This window comes from Halyomorpha halys, unplaced genomic scaffold, assembly GCF_000696795.3.
Source record: "Halyomorpha halys isolate HHAL.00 unplaced genomic scaffold, Hhal_1.1 Scaffold1522.1, whole genome shotgun sequence".
Classification (NCBI taxonomy): Eukaryota; Metazoa; Arthropoda; class Insecta; order Hemiptera; family Pentatomidae; genus Halyomorpha; species Halyomorpha halys.
Window position 1 is genome coordinate 45385 of NW_027111581.1, and position 15451 is coordinate 60835.

At 27.3% G+C, this 15451-nt stretch overlaps 1 protein-coding gene across 3 annotated transcripts in view; it reads left to right on the top strand.

Moving 5' to 3' along the window:
- Positions 1-15451, top strand: part of Swt1 (Swt1 RNA endoribonuclease) — a 56526-nt gene that overhangs the window by 24230 nt on the left and 16845 nt on the right. For 2 of the 3 annotated variants that reach the window (XM_014435131.2, XM_067049647.1), the window contains 7 exons: positions 2718-2836; positions 3571-3739; positions 4866-4987; positions 6131-6246; positions 6342-6461; positions 7159-7308; positions 7391-7975. In XM_014435131.2, the coding sequence (XP_014290617.1) occupies positions 2718-2836; positions 3571-3739; positions 4866-4987; positions 6131-6246; positions 6342-6461; positions 7159-7308; positions 7391-7469 (875 nt within the window). In that variant the 3' untranslated portion in view covers positions 7470-7975. Of the gene's footprint in view, positions 1-2717; positions 2837-3570; positions 3740-4865; positions 4988-6130; positions 6247-6341; positions 6462-7158; positions 7309-7390; positions 7976-15451 lie in introns of those variants that run through there. The other variant, XM_014435132.2, reaches the window with a different exon arrangement.

Sequence of the window (15451 nt, forward strand, 5' to 3'; positions counted from 1 at the left end):
ATGATATTTGAATCTGCTCAACGTGGCCTTGATTCAACGTACCGCCATCTTGGTTTCGTTATGAATCACGAAGTTATTATAAACAATGAAACTTGGTTAGCTTGCTTTTGGGATAAACAAAACAAATTATCAATCTTAAAATGATACATAAAATAAAACATATTATAAACCCTTTATACATCAAAATATATTATTTACTCAAAAAGAGCATATTACAATATATTGTAATATTCCTGATTTATTAAAATAAATAAAAGGAAATTTAATAGTTATTATTATTCTCAGATCTAAAATATATCATTGATGATTATAAGGCTCAAATGGAAAGATTAAATATTTAATAGATATGAGAATGTTATTTTAAATTATATAACATTATTGACTCTTATCTCAGAGTGGGTCTTCCAAAAAATCCGAACACTATGAAACTTAACTAAACTAATGGCTACTTTTACAAATATAATTAAATCCTAGGTAGAGCAAACTAACCAAGTATATAATCTTCTTTGATGGCTGATGGTTCTCGATGTCTTCTTTCTATAGATGCTACCACTGACAGTAGACAAAAGCTTGGTCCTATTCTGGCTTTCACGACACGTGCAATCCATCGGCGATCCAAACAAAAAGTTTCTTTCTTCCTGTAATTATATACTCTTCTTGAATGACTGCAAACTCTTGATGTCTTCTTTCTAAATATCTACCACTGACAGTAGACAATGGGTTGTCCGCACCACCTGCTTCCAGGAGACATCACTCTCCCGCCCTACCCACGAACAAGTGTACACATTTCCTTTGTTCATTCTTATCCCTCGATGTTCAATCATCGATTCAAAAAATTGATTGTAGTACAACTGCTCTAATTCACTTGATGTAAATACTTCATTGATAATTTTTAATATCTTCTATTTTTTCTTAGATTAATTAATGCACTATAATTGTGGTAGAGAAAAAACAAAAGTTGAAAAATTTCCACCCACTCAACATAGCAGCTATTCCACAAACTTCATCTTGAAATATTTGAAACGAGTTTGTTTTGGCCTCCATAATTCTGAATGATGAAATTGGTTAACTTGGTTTTTGGTTTAATAAAAGAAATAAACTAGATTGAAATGCTCATACAAAAAATAAAACATACTGTAACTATTTATATATAAAAAATACAATTCATAAAAAAAAAAAAAAAAAGAGGAAATGACAGTATGTCAAAGGTATCATGAACATCGGGCAATGTTCTGAACGGATTACTATCTACACCTCATTAATAAATATTGTATCCTTGACAATTTTAGCTATTAGTTTTAACTATAGTCAAGCTTTGTCCAACTTTGCTTCAGATAATAACCCATATCACTCAAAATTTGTATAGCTAATTACCCTTTTAATTGATTTCCGAAGTAGAAAAAAACCCAGAAAATTAGATGATTTCTTTTGAACAATAAACCACTAAGTAAATTTATGAGTCTGCTAAGTATAGTTAGAGGGAATAAAAAAGGGTGGCTGTTTCAAAACGTTAAAAAAAATATATTTTTCATTCAGAGCTTTATATCTTTTAAGCTACCAACAACACTAGAAAACCTCAGAGAACATCATTAAATGTAGAATAAATTTTCTAAAATATTAGCCATAATAGAGCTATTTACGTTTAATAGTTTCCGAAATATAGCTTTTTAAAAAGCAACATTTCATAAAAAATGCACTGAAAAATCTGAATTTATTTTGAAAAATCTATATCTCAAAAACCATTCGACGTACAGATTAGCACTATTAGCACTCAAATTAAAGCCACTTAAATGTACTATAAAGTAGTTTATGATGTTTATCTTCCTAGGAATATTGGTTTTGATATTTGCTAAAATAAATTAATTTCTAGTTTTTTGGACAAACTTTCATTTGCAAATTTTATATTCATATGTGAATATCATAAAATATAGTATCCCTATGAAGATAAGTGACATAAACTACTTTATGGCCAGTAACATTATCTTTATTTTGAATGCTGGCAGAAATATGTACGTCTTATTGTTCCTGAGATATATTTTTTCATTAATCAAAAATTTTATCCGAACAACTAGAAATTAACATTGTGTGAATTAATTTTGTCAAATATCATAAAAACTAATACTCCTAAGAAGATAAAGGTTATAAACTACTTTATAGTACATTTAACTAGCTTTAATTTGAGTGCTGATAGACAGCTGTACGTCAAATGGTTTTTGAGTTATAGATTTCTCAAAATAAATTCATTAACTACTGATTTTTCATTACATTTTTTATGAAATGTTGCTTTATAAAAAGCTATATCTCGCAAACAATTAAACGTAAATATTACTATTATAACTCATATTTTAGCAAATTTACTCTGTTTTCTTAGGTTTTCTAGTGTTGTTGGTAGTTTAAAAGATATAGAACTCTGAATGAAAAATTAATTTAATTTAATTAAAGTTATCAAAAATTAGGATGAAATAGCTGCCTTTTTTTCTCCATGTCTTTGTACTAAAGGTTAATATATTTTGTTTTCTCCTCCACACAGTTGTAATAGAAAATCATTTATTTTTTTTTTTTTTAAACATGCATGTTTGTACATCCATAAATAAATTTTTAAAATATTTTTGTATATTAATAGAACACAAAATTATATTAATAGATAACATTCAATTAATAAATTTGTTTTTGTGATTTTTGCTTGTTATAATTTTATAATAACTTACCTATTACAGAACTGTCTATTCATTGTTTTGAAACAAAACCAAAAGAATGCCAAAGAGGCTGTGATAATGACAACTCTTCTCACTTTGTTCATAGAACAACAGAAGTTATACTGTCTTCTTTTTACAACGTAAGTTTTTAAAATTTTAACTTTTGAGAATTTATTTTTAGTCTTTTATTTAATTTTTCTATAGAACAGGTCTAAAGGCAATTGTTCATCCTGGATCGTCTGTGACTATAGTTGGAATGTATTTAAATTTAGACTTTGAACCCATTAAACAAAAACATTAAATTTACTTATTTTTTTATTCAGTACCAGATCAGCCCGTTGAGCTTTACATGGTTAATATAACTGTTAGGTTTTTTTTTTTTAAACATTTTATTATGGAGGGGGTATAGTCTCTTGCAAAAGACAACCCTAACTAGTTACAACACTATAAATATTGAACTATTGTGAATAATAACAATGAATTATAAAAAATAAATAGATAAAAATATTAATTCTTAAGAATTGAGAGAGAAAAAAAAATGAAAATTTAATAACAAAAACAATGACATTTAGAGATTTAATAAAATAAATAACTGACTATAGGTTTAATAAAATAAATAACTGACTTCTAATTGGAGAAAAAAAACAGGTAAATTTGAAAAAAACAACAGCATTTATATATTTAATAAAACAATGATGAAAAAAAAAAAAAAAAGAAGAAGGAGAGAAAAAAATACTATTTATATATATATAGAATATAACATAGAATTTATAACAGGATGTCCTTTAGCAGCCTGGGCTTCAGTCTTTGGGATGAGGTTGGATTTGCCAAGTTACATTAAATTTATTCATACTTTATGAATGATGTGTTACAGATTGTTATATTTAAATACCAAGAAAAATATGATGACTTGTGGCCATTATGGGTCCCTAAGGAACCTCATTTTCCTGATCTGATCAACTTTATGACTTCCAGCGCTTATTTTCAACCGCATTGGGTCAAGATCAATACGATTAAAGATTTTTTTATAAAGAAGAAATCATGTAAGTAGAAGAGGCTTATTATTTATTTATTATGTACAAATTGAATTTAATCTCCTAGTTTTCTCTGAAATTAGTTTTTACAATAATAATAATCTAACGAACCTGAAGGTTTGAACATCTTTTCAGTGATGCCCTTCCAAACCCAAATCTACTAAAGCAGTTTTAACGCAATACTCCTATCTGCATTTAGGTCTACCCTCAGATGTTTACATATCGGTTCAGTGTTTACTAACACTTTAGGGATCTACTCGTTACTAAGCCCCACAACCTTACACGCCCATCTTATTTGCCGCAATACTATAATCTGAATTATATTTATCAGGTGCAGTGATGTGTAGCCTTATAAATTCTCCTGTTAATTCATCCTTTTTCGGTCCGAAAATTTTATGTAATACTTTATTTTCGGAAACCTTAAGACGCTGTTCTTCCCTTAGTGTAAGAGGCCACGTTTTGTATCTGTGGAAAGGATAATAGTTTTGTGAATTCTAACTTTTAAGTTTCTGGATAGAAGGCACAAACTAAACAGTTTCAGAATTTAAAAATAACAAGCATTCTTTTGTTAGTATTGCTAACTATATATTTTGTTTTATCTATATTTATTTCAAGACCTAGTTCCTTACTGGAGTGTATCATAGTTATAATTAGCTCCATAATTCCTTGCCCTCACCCAATAATACCAAATCATCAGCGTACCCAAACACCGTTATTTTACCACCTAAAGTTAAACCCTTTTCAATATTCATCACACTGTTAATAACAAATTAATTTTTGTAAAATCATTATTTTAAACTGTGTTAAGTTTATTTAATTTTTGTTAAATATTGTTTATCAATCAGATAAACAATATTTAATAAATGTTAAATATTGTTTATCAATTTTGATAAACTAAAGATCGGTATTTCTTCTGTGCATTTTGGAATAACTTTATTAAAATAACACTATTAGTACATTGTCTTAAATGAATTTGCTTTGCATTTAAAATCTATATTTTCAGTATTTTATTTTGTTGTAAGATAGTTATTCTGTTTTTGTTTTTTCATGACTATTAATTATTGATTTTATATACTTATATTTTTCACATTTCAAAAATATAATTTTAAAACATTGTTCACAATTTTTGTTCTAGATGATGATACTAAGCCAGCAGACATTGAAAAATTAGGTCGAAATTTTGTCAGTTTAGTGAAATCCATGTGCAACGAAGGCTTTATTCCGAATGATTTGGCTCTGAATTTTTTTAAAAACTTGGTATGATCTTTTTTTTTTTGTAATATATATAAACATCTATTACTATAATACAGTGGTTCCCAACTCATAGAAGTTTTCAGCTCAACAAGCCAGACATTAGACCATCTGCGGCTTACCGAGTAAGAATTTGAATCACCAAGGCCCACCCTCACTCTAGACTTGGGATAAAAAGAGGTCCCTCTTGGTAAATTTTTGGTAATTAGTTTTCTTGGGTTGGGAACCAATACTTATATAGATATCTAGTTTGTTGATTTATTAATAAATTTAAACTTTGATTAATCTGATTAAACTTTTTTTAATTTAGGTTATTAGTCACAAATTTTTTATTTTATAAATTAATTCTTGCTGCTATACTTACTTTAAAGTTATCATTGGTAAAATTAAACTTCTATAGTTTGATTTATTGAATTAAATCATGTTACAAAGAAACGCTATAACATTTCATGGTCTTATTTCCATTATCGGACTGCAGTATTTTATCTGAAAACATGAAACATCTTTCTAGATAATATATTTATAATAAATAAAAAAATACAGAAAATTCAGAACAAATATAAAACAATATGAAGATCTAGGATAAAAATAAATTCCTTTAATGACATAATATTTACAAGTATTACAGAAATTTCTATAAACATTTGTATGGGCTACAATTGGGCGGTGTTCTATCAGTAAATAAAAGTAAAATAAAATTTAAACATACTAAAAAATTCACATTTTAGGACATGGTTGTTGATCATGAAGATATTACTATAACAAAAAAATGGATCAAAATAATTACAAGCAACAGGATATTTAATTACTAATTAAATCACTAATTAATAAAGCCATTGATTTAATTGATGGAAATAAAGCCCAAACATTTCGTGAAGTATTTGTTTAATGTGATTTAATTCAATAAGTCAATATATATTATATTGATCTAATATATTAAGTTTCATCAATGATTTTTTTTTATTTAAAATTCAAATTATAAATTAAAAATGTTATTTTAATTTTTTTTTCTTTTTATGTTTTTTTACTTGATTTCAATAGAAAATTTTATTTAAAGAGCTACTTGTAAAATGTCAATTCTACTAAAATATGTTATAGACTCATTTATTCAAACCATCAAATAATGCCAATATGCTTTGTTTGTTTCAGAGATTTTTAAAATGTTTCCCAGTTTTGGACGGAAGTGATTTCAACTATATTGAGTGGTCTTATAGGTTGGCTCAAAAATATCTTAAAAATATAGAAGATAGCTTGAATGAATTTGTGTAACTATCGTTTTCTTCATTTACCCATCATTATATCTAATATTATAAACTATTATTAGTGATAATTAAACAAGATAACATGTTGTTTGTTGCAGGACTTACGTAATAAATTTATATGCTGAGAAAGGGTCATTGCTGCATCGAAATGAAGATTTATTGCATCATATAGATTTAAATTTGAAGCTTATAAATACGTTCAGTAGTGCTTTTTCGCAGTAAGTTTTAAAACTTTTATATAATTTAAATTATGTTAAAAACATTTATACCTTCATTTGTAATATCGTTTCTATTCTTGTAATATTTTTATTGTATTTATTTAAATTTTTTACCCTACTATTATTACAAAAAATAAATGTTATAAAAAAAATATGTATATATACAAACAATGGGATTGGGTAGCTCATTGTGAGCTATGGACTATTAACTGCAAGGACCCCTGTTTGGATCTGGCTGTAGCAGATAATTATTATCTGTTTCACTGTAGCTGTGAGTCAGCCCTGTGGGTATCCTTAATTGAATAAAAATCTGGCAATTGTGTGTAATTCTGACCAAATTATCGTCTTTTACAACCATTGGTCTGGTAACAGTAATTCCTTAAAAGGTATTGCACTTCTAACCCTTTATGGGTCTTAGCAATTTAGATTTAATTTTTTTTTTTAAACAAAGGATAAAAGAAAATTAAGATGCTTAAATATAAAAAAATCTTAACCTTAATGTTATAGAATAAATAAACAAAAAATAAATAAAATAATTAACTCTCCAATATTATTTAATGACTATAAAACAGAACACTCGATATTTGATATAATTAAATTAAATTTAAAATAAATCTTTCTTTGGGCTTTAACAAAGACTAAACTTAATTTTAATTAATTGAACAATTGTATATAGGTCCATCTTGGGATGTTTCAGGTTTAACATGAGCCAGGAGATCTCTGAAGATAGTGAAATAGCTAAAGCTTTACACAAAGCCATTTGTGAATTTTTAGGTGAAAAAATTGATTTTTCCAAGTTTCCGATCTTTTCTCCAGAAGACATTGTCGAGTACGTTAATCCCAACAGGTAACATTTTTTCTTACTTTTTTCTGTTTGTTTTTTTCTATAGTATTATTTCTTATATTTTTGATTTTTTGTTGTACCTTAGAAATATATTTATACCGGCTCTTTCTTGGTTGATGAATCAAGAATCATCACTGACTGAAATCAAATCAAAACTGATATGATTAATTCTGGTACTAATTGATCAATTTTTAAAGAAGGCTGTGATTATCATTGGTATCGACTTTAAAACATTCATCTTTGGTTTATTTTAAAGATGTGATAATTGCAAAAAACGGACCATATTCTTTAGTTTGTTGATGTTTAGAAAGTATTTTTGTATAGTTTGATTACTGATTTATATTTATACTGAGAGCGTACAACACAGCTGTCTTGCAAGGCATTTTGAAGAATTTTATCTATAAAATCCATGCCATAGATTATAAATATAAGCCCTTTTTGTTGTATTGCAAACTACTTCAGGTTTTTCACAGGTGTGACACATTGATATGCCTCTTGAGACAGCCATGTCACTACACTACCCATTATAACATAAATCAGCGTTAATTTTTATTTCAAAATAATACATTGTTTAAATTATAAAGTCAGTACATTTAAGTTTGTATAATGTTAAGTGTTATTTATTTAATATATATATTTATGTTGCCAAATTAAAATTTAGTTTATAAAATTTTCTTTGAGGTATTATTATGTTCTATTGTCTTTCTTGTTAGCATGTCATGCTTGATAGTAATAAAAATAATTTATTTTTCTTTCTACAAATCTTCAAGTTAAAAAATCATTTAGTTTGTTGCATGACTAATTTACTCTATAGAAAACTCTAAAAATCAAACTCGCTAGTCGGATCTCTGTTATGTATCGTAGGTTTTGTGCATTTACTTAATAATAAAATCTGTTATACTATCATTTATATTTTTTTCTAATTTATTGAGGATTTTTATTCTCTAAGACATTCGTCTTGGAAAAGTCATATTATGGAGAGTACTTAACTTCCTTCCTTAATAAGAAGTACGTCTGTGAAAGTATTATTAAAATTAATTATAATTATAATTTTAAGACAAAAAGAAAAATATAGGGTAAAAAATTTATCCTATGACTAGGTTTATTGAGAATAATGAACTAATAAAACATATCTTGCCAAAATACAACATTAATAATGAAATATACATAATTAACAAAAAAAAAACTCTTTTCATGAATAGATTTAATTGTAATGAAAAAATAAATAAACAAAAAAATTAACTAAAAAAAGAAAAAGAGAGAAAATAAAATTAATGGAATATTTCCTTAAATTAACACTTAAACATCAAATACTTTTCAAAGGGTTATATTTTTATATTAGTTATGTTATCTTAAAGAAAAATTCAATTTTTTTTTTACTTCTAAAATTCTTTATTACAGTGGACATTTCGAGTTATAACAATTCAACTTCATCTTTTTCGTTCATCCTAAATTATATATTTTTTCCTAATCACAGTTTAACCCGTAATTTTGAACAGCATAAAAAAATTTCTTTATGTGAAATCCACACATCATTTTATCTAATGTTTGATTTTATATTGAATATTTTATAATTAGACTCAATTCGGTTTGAAGTTATATTAAAATTTATGATTAGAGAGTATTTATTTGAGGTATTGGAAAAGGAGGGATTAAAACAAAACAGAGAAAAAGCATGGTGGAAATATATTAGAAATGAGAGAATTCAAGATGGTAGTGGAGCGGGCACAAAGGAACTGTTAAATATAGTTCCTGTTTTTATCGTTAGTATATCATGCATTCATTCAGTTCCCTTTTATTAATTAACCCGTTTTTGCGTTTCTTGTATACAGTCCTGTGAAAAAATATAAACTCAAGGGAAAAAAAACTATTTCAATTAGTTTAAGTCGTTTCTTTTTGAAGCAAAATTAACAAAAGATATTATTTAACATATTCTATAAATTATTAGTTATAATTTTAATAAACAATTTAATCGTATTGCTAGAATTAGCTACGATTGGGACAAAATAACAAAACAACTCTGTGAAAAAGTATAAACTCAAAAATTTGTTGTCTCTTTAATGAGTAAATTCATTTCAATAATAAGAACTTGTGCCATGTTTTTTTATCTCCTCAAACAGTCATTTGGGAACACTTCTTACATAATTAATCAAAGTGCTCTCTGCTATGTTTTCCGAAGCTTGTGTGATTCTTTCTTTGAACTCATCAATGTTTTGGATTTCTGGCTTCTGAGGGTAGACTTCTCTAGCCAGGATTCCTCACAAATTTTCAATTGGGTTGAGATCCGGACTAAGAGCTGGCCAATCCAAAACATTGATCCCAAAATTCTGAAACCAATGTTTTGTAGAGCTTGCTGTATGAATCGGGGCGTTATCCTGCTGAAAAATGATTTCTTCTTCCAACATTGTTGTAAACGGAAAAATGAACTCTTCTACAACATTTTGATAACTAACAGCATTCATTTTGCTGGAAACAAATGTAATTCGAAACTTTCTCTTTTCATTCAAAGCCCATACCATTACTTTGCCACCCACCCAAATGCGGAAACCATTAACAATTTTTTTTCATCACTGAAAATAACGCTTGACCATATTTTGCTATCTTCAATATGTCTTTCAGCAAACTGCAGTCGTCACTGCAAATGATGTTTTTTGAGCTGTGAGGTTTCTCATAACCTTACAATATTTTAACAATTTTAATTCAGCTATCCACTTCCTAAATTCAGTATCAAATCGTAAATTGAATTCCCTCTTGCAGAGGATGCTCCTGTTTTCGTGACTTCTCTCAACACTGCCTGTTTCACATAAGTGAAAAAATGTGGAGGTCTTCCATTTCTTTCTTCCATAATTGTCTGGACCAAAATATTTTTACTACACCCTGGGAACGGTTTATCTCATGAGCAATTTGCATCTGGGTCATTCTACCTCTTCTTAGGTTCATTACCCTTTACTGCTCAATTCAGTGAGTTGAGTTCCTTTTAAAAAAAAGGCTAATTCACACAAAGTGATGCAGCTTATAAAAAACGAACAATATAATCTCTCTTTAACAGTGGGAAGAAAACTAAGGTGGTATGAATCCATTAATACACTTCTCAATAGAAAAACTAACATTGAGCTTTTACTTATTCACAGCATAAACAAGATTTGTTTAAAAAATCCGATGTTCGTAAATTTATCAAACAGATTGTAATCAACTGTGATCAATTACAATTAATAATGTGTGTTCAAATCACGTCGGGGTCATGACTTTCCTGCGTGTTCCTATTGTATAATCATAAAGATGGATTTTTAGGTCTTTATTATCGTAAACAACAAGATTCATACTTGAAAATTAAAACAACTCGATCACAATTATTATAAACATAAACATTCAGTTTTTTTTAGACAACAACACAAGATCAAAGACCATTTAAATTCTTCTTGAAAATCTGATAACATAAAAAGAAGTCTAAAAACATTATTGTGCTTTGAATTTAATTTTAAATTTTATAAATACTTTAATTTTATTAGTTAAGTTTATATTTTTTCACGGCACTGTATATTGGTTAATCATATTTGTCTGTTAGTTCTTTAGAGAAATTTGTTTGAAATGTCATCATTTTGTTCAGAATTATTTTCCTTTTCATAATGACCTGACTTCAGTGGCACTACTGCCTGATGTAAACCTTGGCCTCCTCGGTAAGCTTTCATCAGGTGTTCCGGTCCCTTACCATCGCTCTTCAGTTTCTTAATCTTAACAATGTACAATGATTCTGTGCCACATTGCCCTCCGATATAAGTTTTGGCCGTCCTCTGTTGAATGAAACCCTTCTCTTAAAAGAAAACCTCTGAGCCTCTCCTAGAAGGAAAACTCTTCAGTAGATTCTTCCTTGTAGAATTTGTCTGGAGGTATCCGGACAACTTTTTTTATTGGGCAAAGTAAAGCAAAAAGTTGTTTTGAATCCTCCAGTTTTAACTTGTACTAGTTTGTAAGAGAGTGTTTCTTGTCTATTAAATAGTATTAGTGTAAACTTTATATAGGTGTTTTGCATGTACCAACTATTATTCTAATATATTTCATTATTTTTGTTGTTAGCGTCATTAATTCATCCAGTCTCCCATTAGTAAGCCATTTTTCTTTTTTTAAAATGTATAAGTTGCCCTTATTCTTATCTTAGGTCTTGAGAGATATGCATCCAAAGTGTCATCATATTCTTCAGGATCGCATTTCTTTTTTAATGGCTATAATGGAAAAAAAAAAATCTTAAAGATCATGTTATATCGTTTAGTATCCTTGAATTTTAACAAAGTGAAGCACTTCAATGTTTTTTATTCCTCATACAAAACTTAGTAAATTTTTGTAATAGTTTATTTCTTGTTCTTGAAAATTAATCTTAGTAGTTATGATTAACATCTGCGAAATGTTTTTGTTTATTTATTTCATTTACTGATTTCCTTTGGAAAAGTTGTCTTATCTTTTTCTTCCCTTATGTAGCCATCTTTCGTTTATCTTAAGTGTTGATGTTAAGGTTTTGCCTTCGTCTTTTGTCTTACAATATGTAACTTTTTTTCTATCTTGCTTGTGAGTCATACTTGTATCCCATTGATAACAGATGTTTTTCAATGTTCAATCAAGGTGGTTTTCTTTTATTCTTCTATTATAGATATGTTACAAGGAGAATACGAATCCCTTTTGTCCCCAATCCAATCCATAGATATAATGGACATCATAAATTTGGACGATGTAAGTTCGCTTCAAAAGGGTCCATAGACCGTCACATTTGTCCATGAAATCGATGTTCACCATTCTCTCTGTTTTAGTATATAGGTTTATAGTAAAAATTTTTTGTTTTGTTCGATGAATCGTTTCTTATTTAATATTTTCAGTGCTTTTTATGGAAGTTTGTACTGTAAAAAGTTCCATTCTGTAGTAGTACATCTATGTGTTGTAGTTATTTTGTCATAGGATAAAATATTAAGGGTAAGATCACCATAATGAAACATTATTGTTAGTTATATTTTTAGAATCAACCGATTATTACATTTTTTCTTTTCTATTTCCAGAATGTCAAATAATTTCTTCATATTTTATAAGAATTAAAATCCATTATTACTATTTAATTGTTGCACCCAATAATTATTATTATGCATGGATTGAAAAAAAAAGCTATAAATTTTTGTTTATAAAGAGTTCCTATTACAAATCGATTTTTATTTTCAGATAAGTAAAATTTTTCTCGTAATATTTTTTTTTTTGTTTTTCAACAATTAATCACTTTTTAATAATTTAAATTTTAATTAGAACTAAGTACAAAACAGTACTTAGTGAATAACTAAATATATAAATCCATTTATATTCATAGACAGATACTAACGACTATCACATCAGAAAATGATGGAACAGTTGTTAAATGTGCTCAATGAATAAATCTTTGTTGTGAAGAAAACAAAATAGTTTCAGGTTGATTGATCCGTGGGCACTAACGTAGTGTAAAATGTATGATAGTTACTGTCATGGTAGTAGTACTGTTACAGTAGGTACGGCATGGTAGTTAATAATACAAGTAGCAGCAGTGAAGCTACTGTTATGTTAAAGCTAGGTATACCTTTTCTTCTATTTTGCATGTGTGGACTTTTTATTGACTGACCTCATATAACTTTAAAAATATGTCGAGTTTATTTTATTATATTATCCTCTTTATTTTTTTTTAATTCCTATAATTCAATTATAAAATTTTGCTTGTTCTGTATCTATCCGAATTTTTATTGTCATAATTATAAAAAAAAAATTAACATTTATTAATGTATATATAGCATGTTTAAGATTCATGTTACTAATTTTTCATTGTTATTCAACTTTTTACTTTTTACTTGCTATCTCAACAGTGAAAAGTTTTATTTATCTTATAGCTTAGTTCTGGAACAAATTTAAATAATATTAAAAAGTATATGTAGTTATCTAGTTTATACTTATTCATCTATTTCAAATTATAAACAAGGACTGGATTTATATATATCTTGAAAAAGAAAATATTTAAGTTGATATGCACTTATATTTCATGATATATGTAAAATAAAATAAAAAGTTTTAAAAAAATTAATTCTTAATTTGAGATTATTATTAAAAATTATTTGAAAAAAAAAACAAAACTCCAAAATGGTATTTAAGTTCAATTAATGTATGTACAAATCTGAGATGTAATTTTTTGTTGTATTTGGAATATTTCAGTCCATGAAATCCATTTTGGAACAAGACCATGGATGAAATATTTAAGTTTATTTTATTTTCATTATTGTTCTTATACAATTTTGTTGAAATGAGTTGATTTGTGAAAGTTTGGAGGTTGATAGTACATTCCCTTAACTGTCGTAAAGTAAAAACTCTCCAATTAATATCTCATTTTTTGTATAAATTTTAATACTTTTATTCCAAGATTAGGACTCAAGGATTACTATTGTCTAATCTTGAAATAAGACTGTTTTTCTCCTTTAATTGTCCCTAAAACTTACGACTTATCGTCATAATCAGTCAGTCCTCATGAACCGCATTAAGTTTATAGAGCCCACTCTATCCCTGCCGTTCTTCTTTAAGGCGCTTCTGTCATTCCATTGAAGTCCTCTTCACTGGAAGTCACTCTTTATCTCATCTTCCCATTTTCTTCTTGGCCGTCCTCTTCCTCTCTTACCCTCCACTTTGACTCAGTAGGCCTCACTAGCTATCCTAGTTTCCATTCACAGAATATCTTACTAAGATTATTCGATTTTTCAAGTAACTGTATATTTTCCACTCTATCACTATTATTCTATTATTTTTTACATTTAATTTTCAAGATTGAAAATAAAATTTAACAAATATCTGGTTGTCGAATCTGCAAATTACATGAAATTAAGATAATATTGAATTATAATTTTTAGATAATTATTACTAGCAAATTAGTGGCAATAGAATAAAGATTTCAATTATATTTAATTTCAGCACCTTAGAGTTGACCTAAAGCAACCAAGCAGTGGTTATTTAAAACAAAATTTGATTGATACCCATAAGCTCAGTACATCTAAGAATACCACATACACAAGAATATCGCCACATTTTCACCCTCTAAAGACTCGATAGTTTTGAAGGTCAAGTTTTCATTTGTTTTTCTTACCCTGTGTGTTTCACCATTTACATTTTTATATATTCTTGTCTTCTGGTTTAATTTCTAGAATTTTTGGTTTTACAGTCTTCTTTTAAAACTTTATTTTATTGCTATGAACTACTTTAACTGCATTATCGAATCAGTAAATTTAATTCTCGTTGAGTTTTCCTATTTAATTAAATAAATTTTGAATTTTTCTTTATACATTTTTCCAACATTAGACATTGTATTAACTGAACAATGGTGTGTTTTTTGTGGTGTGTTCCATAAAACAAGCCAGATACTTATCTTTTCATACTATTCCCAAATCTATATTGATTAGTCACTTTCTGTGTGACCTGTCTTGTATTTCATATGGCAAGTTTTGAAATTAAATATGAAATATATCAAGAAGAGAAATTTTACTTTTTAAAAAATACACTTTTTAATCGAATTGAAGTTACAAAAATCAAAATTTCTCATAGTTTTTTAATAGAAAGAGATTATGAAATTGATCAAGTAATATAAAATACTAAGAGGTCTTCTAAGGTTTATATTAATAGGTGGCATTATTATGTCTTAGAAGTATTAATAGTTTTAGAAGGAGATGGATGGGTTGTGATAAAAAAAAAAAAAATTGAGAAACAGTTTTAACTATATATTAATAGGAGATGTTTTGACCCACTCTGCAGGTCTTCATCAGAGCTAAAATAAAATTATGAGGTGTAAAAAGTTTATTTATGTTATCATTTTGGTATTCATCTTTAACTTTCATAATATTTTGATTTATGTTTTACGTTAGTTCGTTTATACAAATGTCTTTATACCTCTGTCTTTATATATGTCTTATTTACATCTAAGCTAACATTAGCTTAACCTACTTTGTGAATTTTTATTTTAGCCCTGGTGAAAACTTACAGTTTGGGTTTAAAGGTTTGCTGTTAATAAATTGTCGATTTTATAAATTTTTTTTTTTTACTTTTTAGCCCTGACCATCGCCTTCTAATTCATATAGTCAGTCAATCATCTCTGTACAATATTAATTGTTTT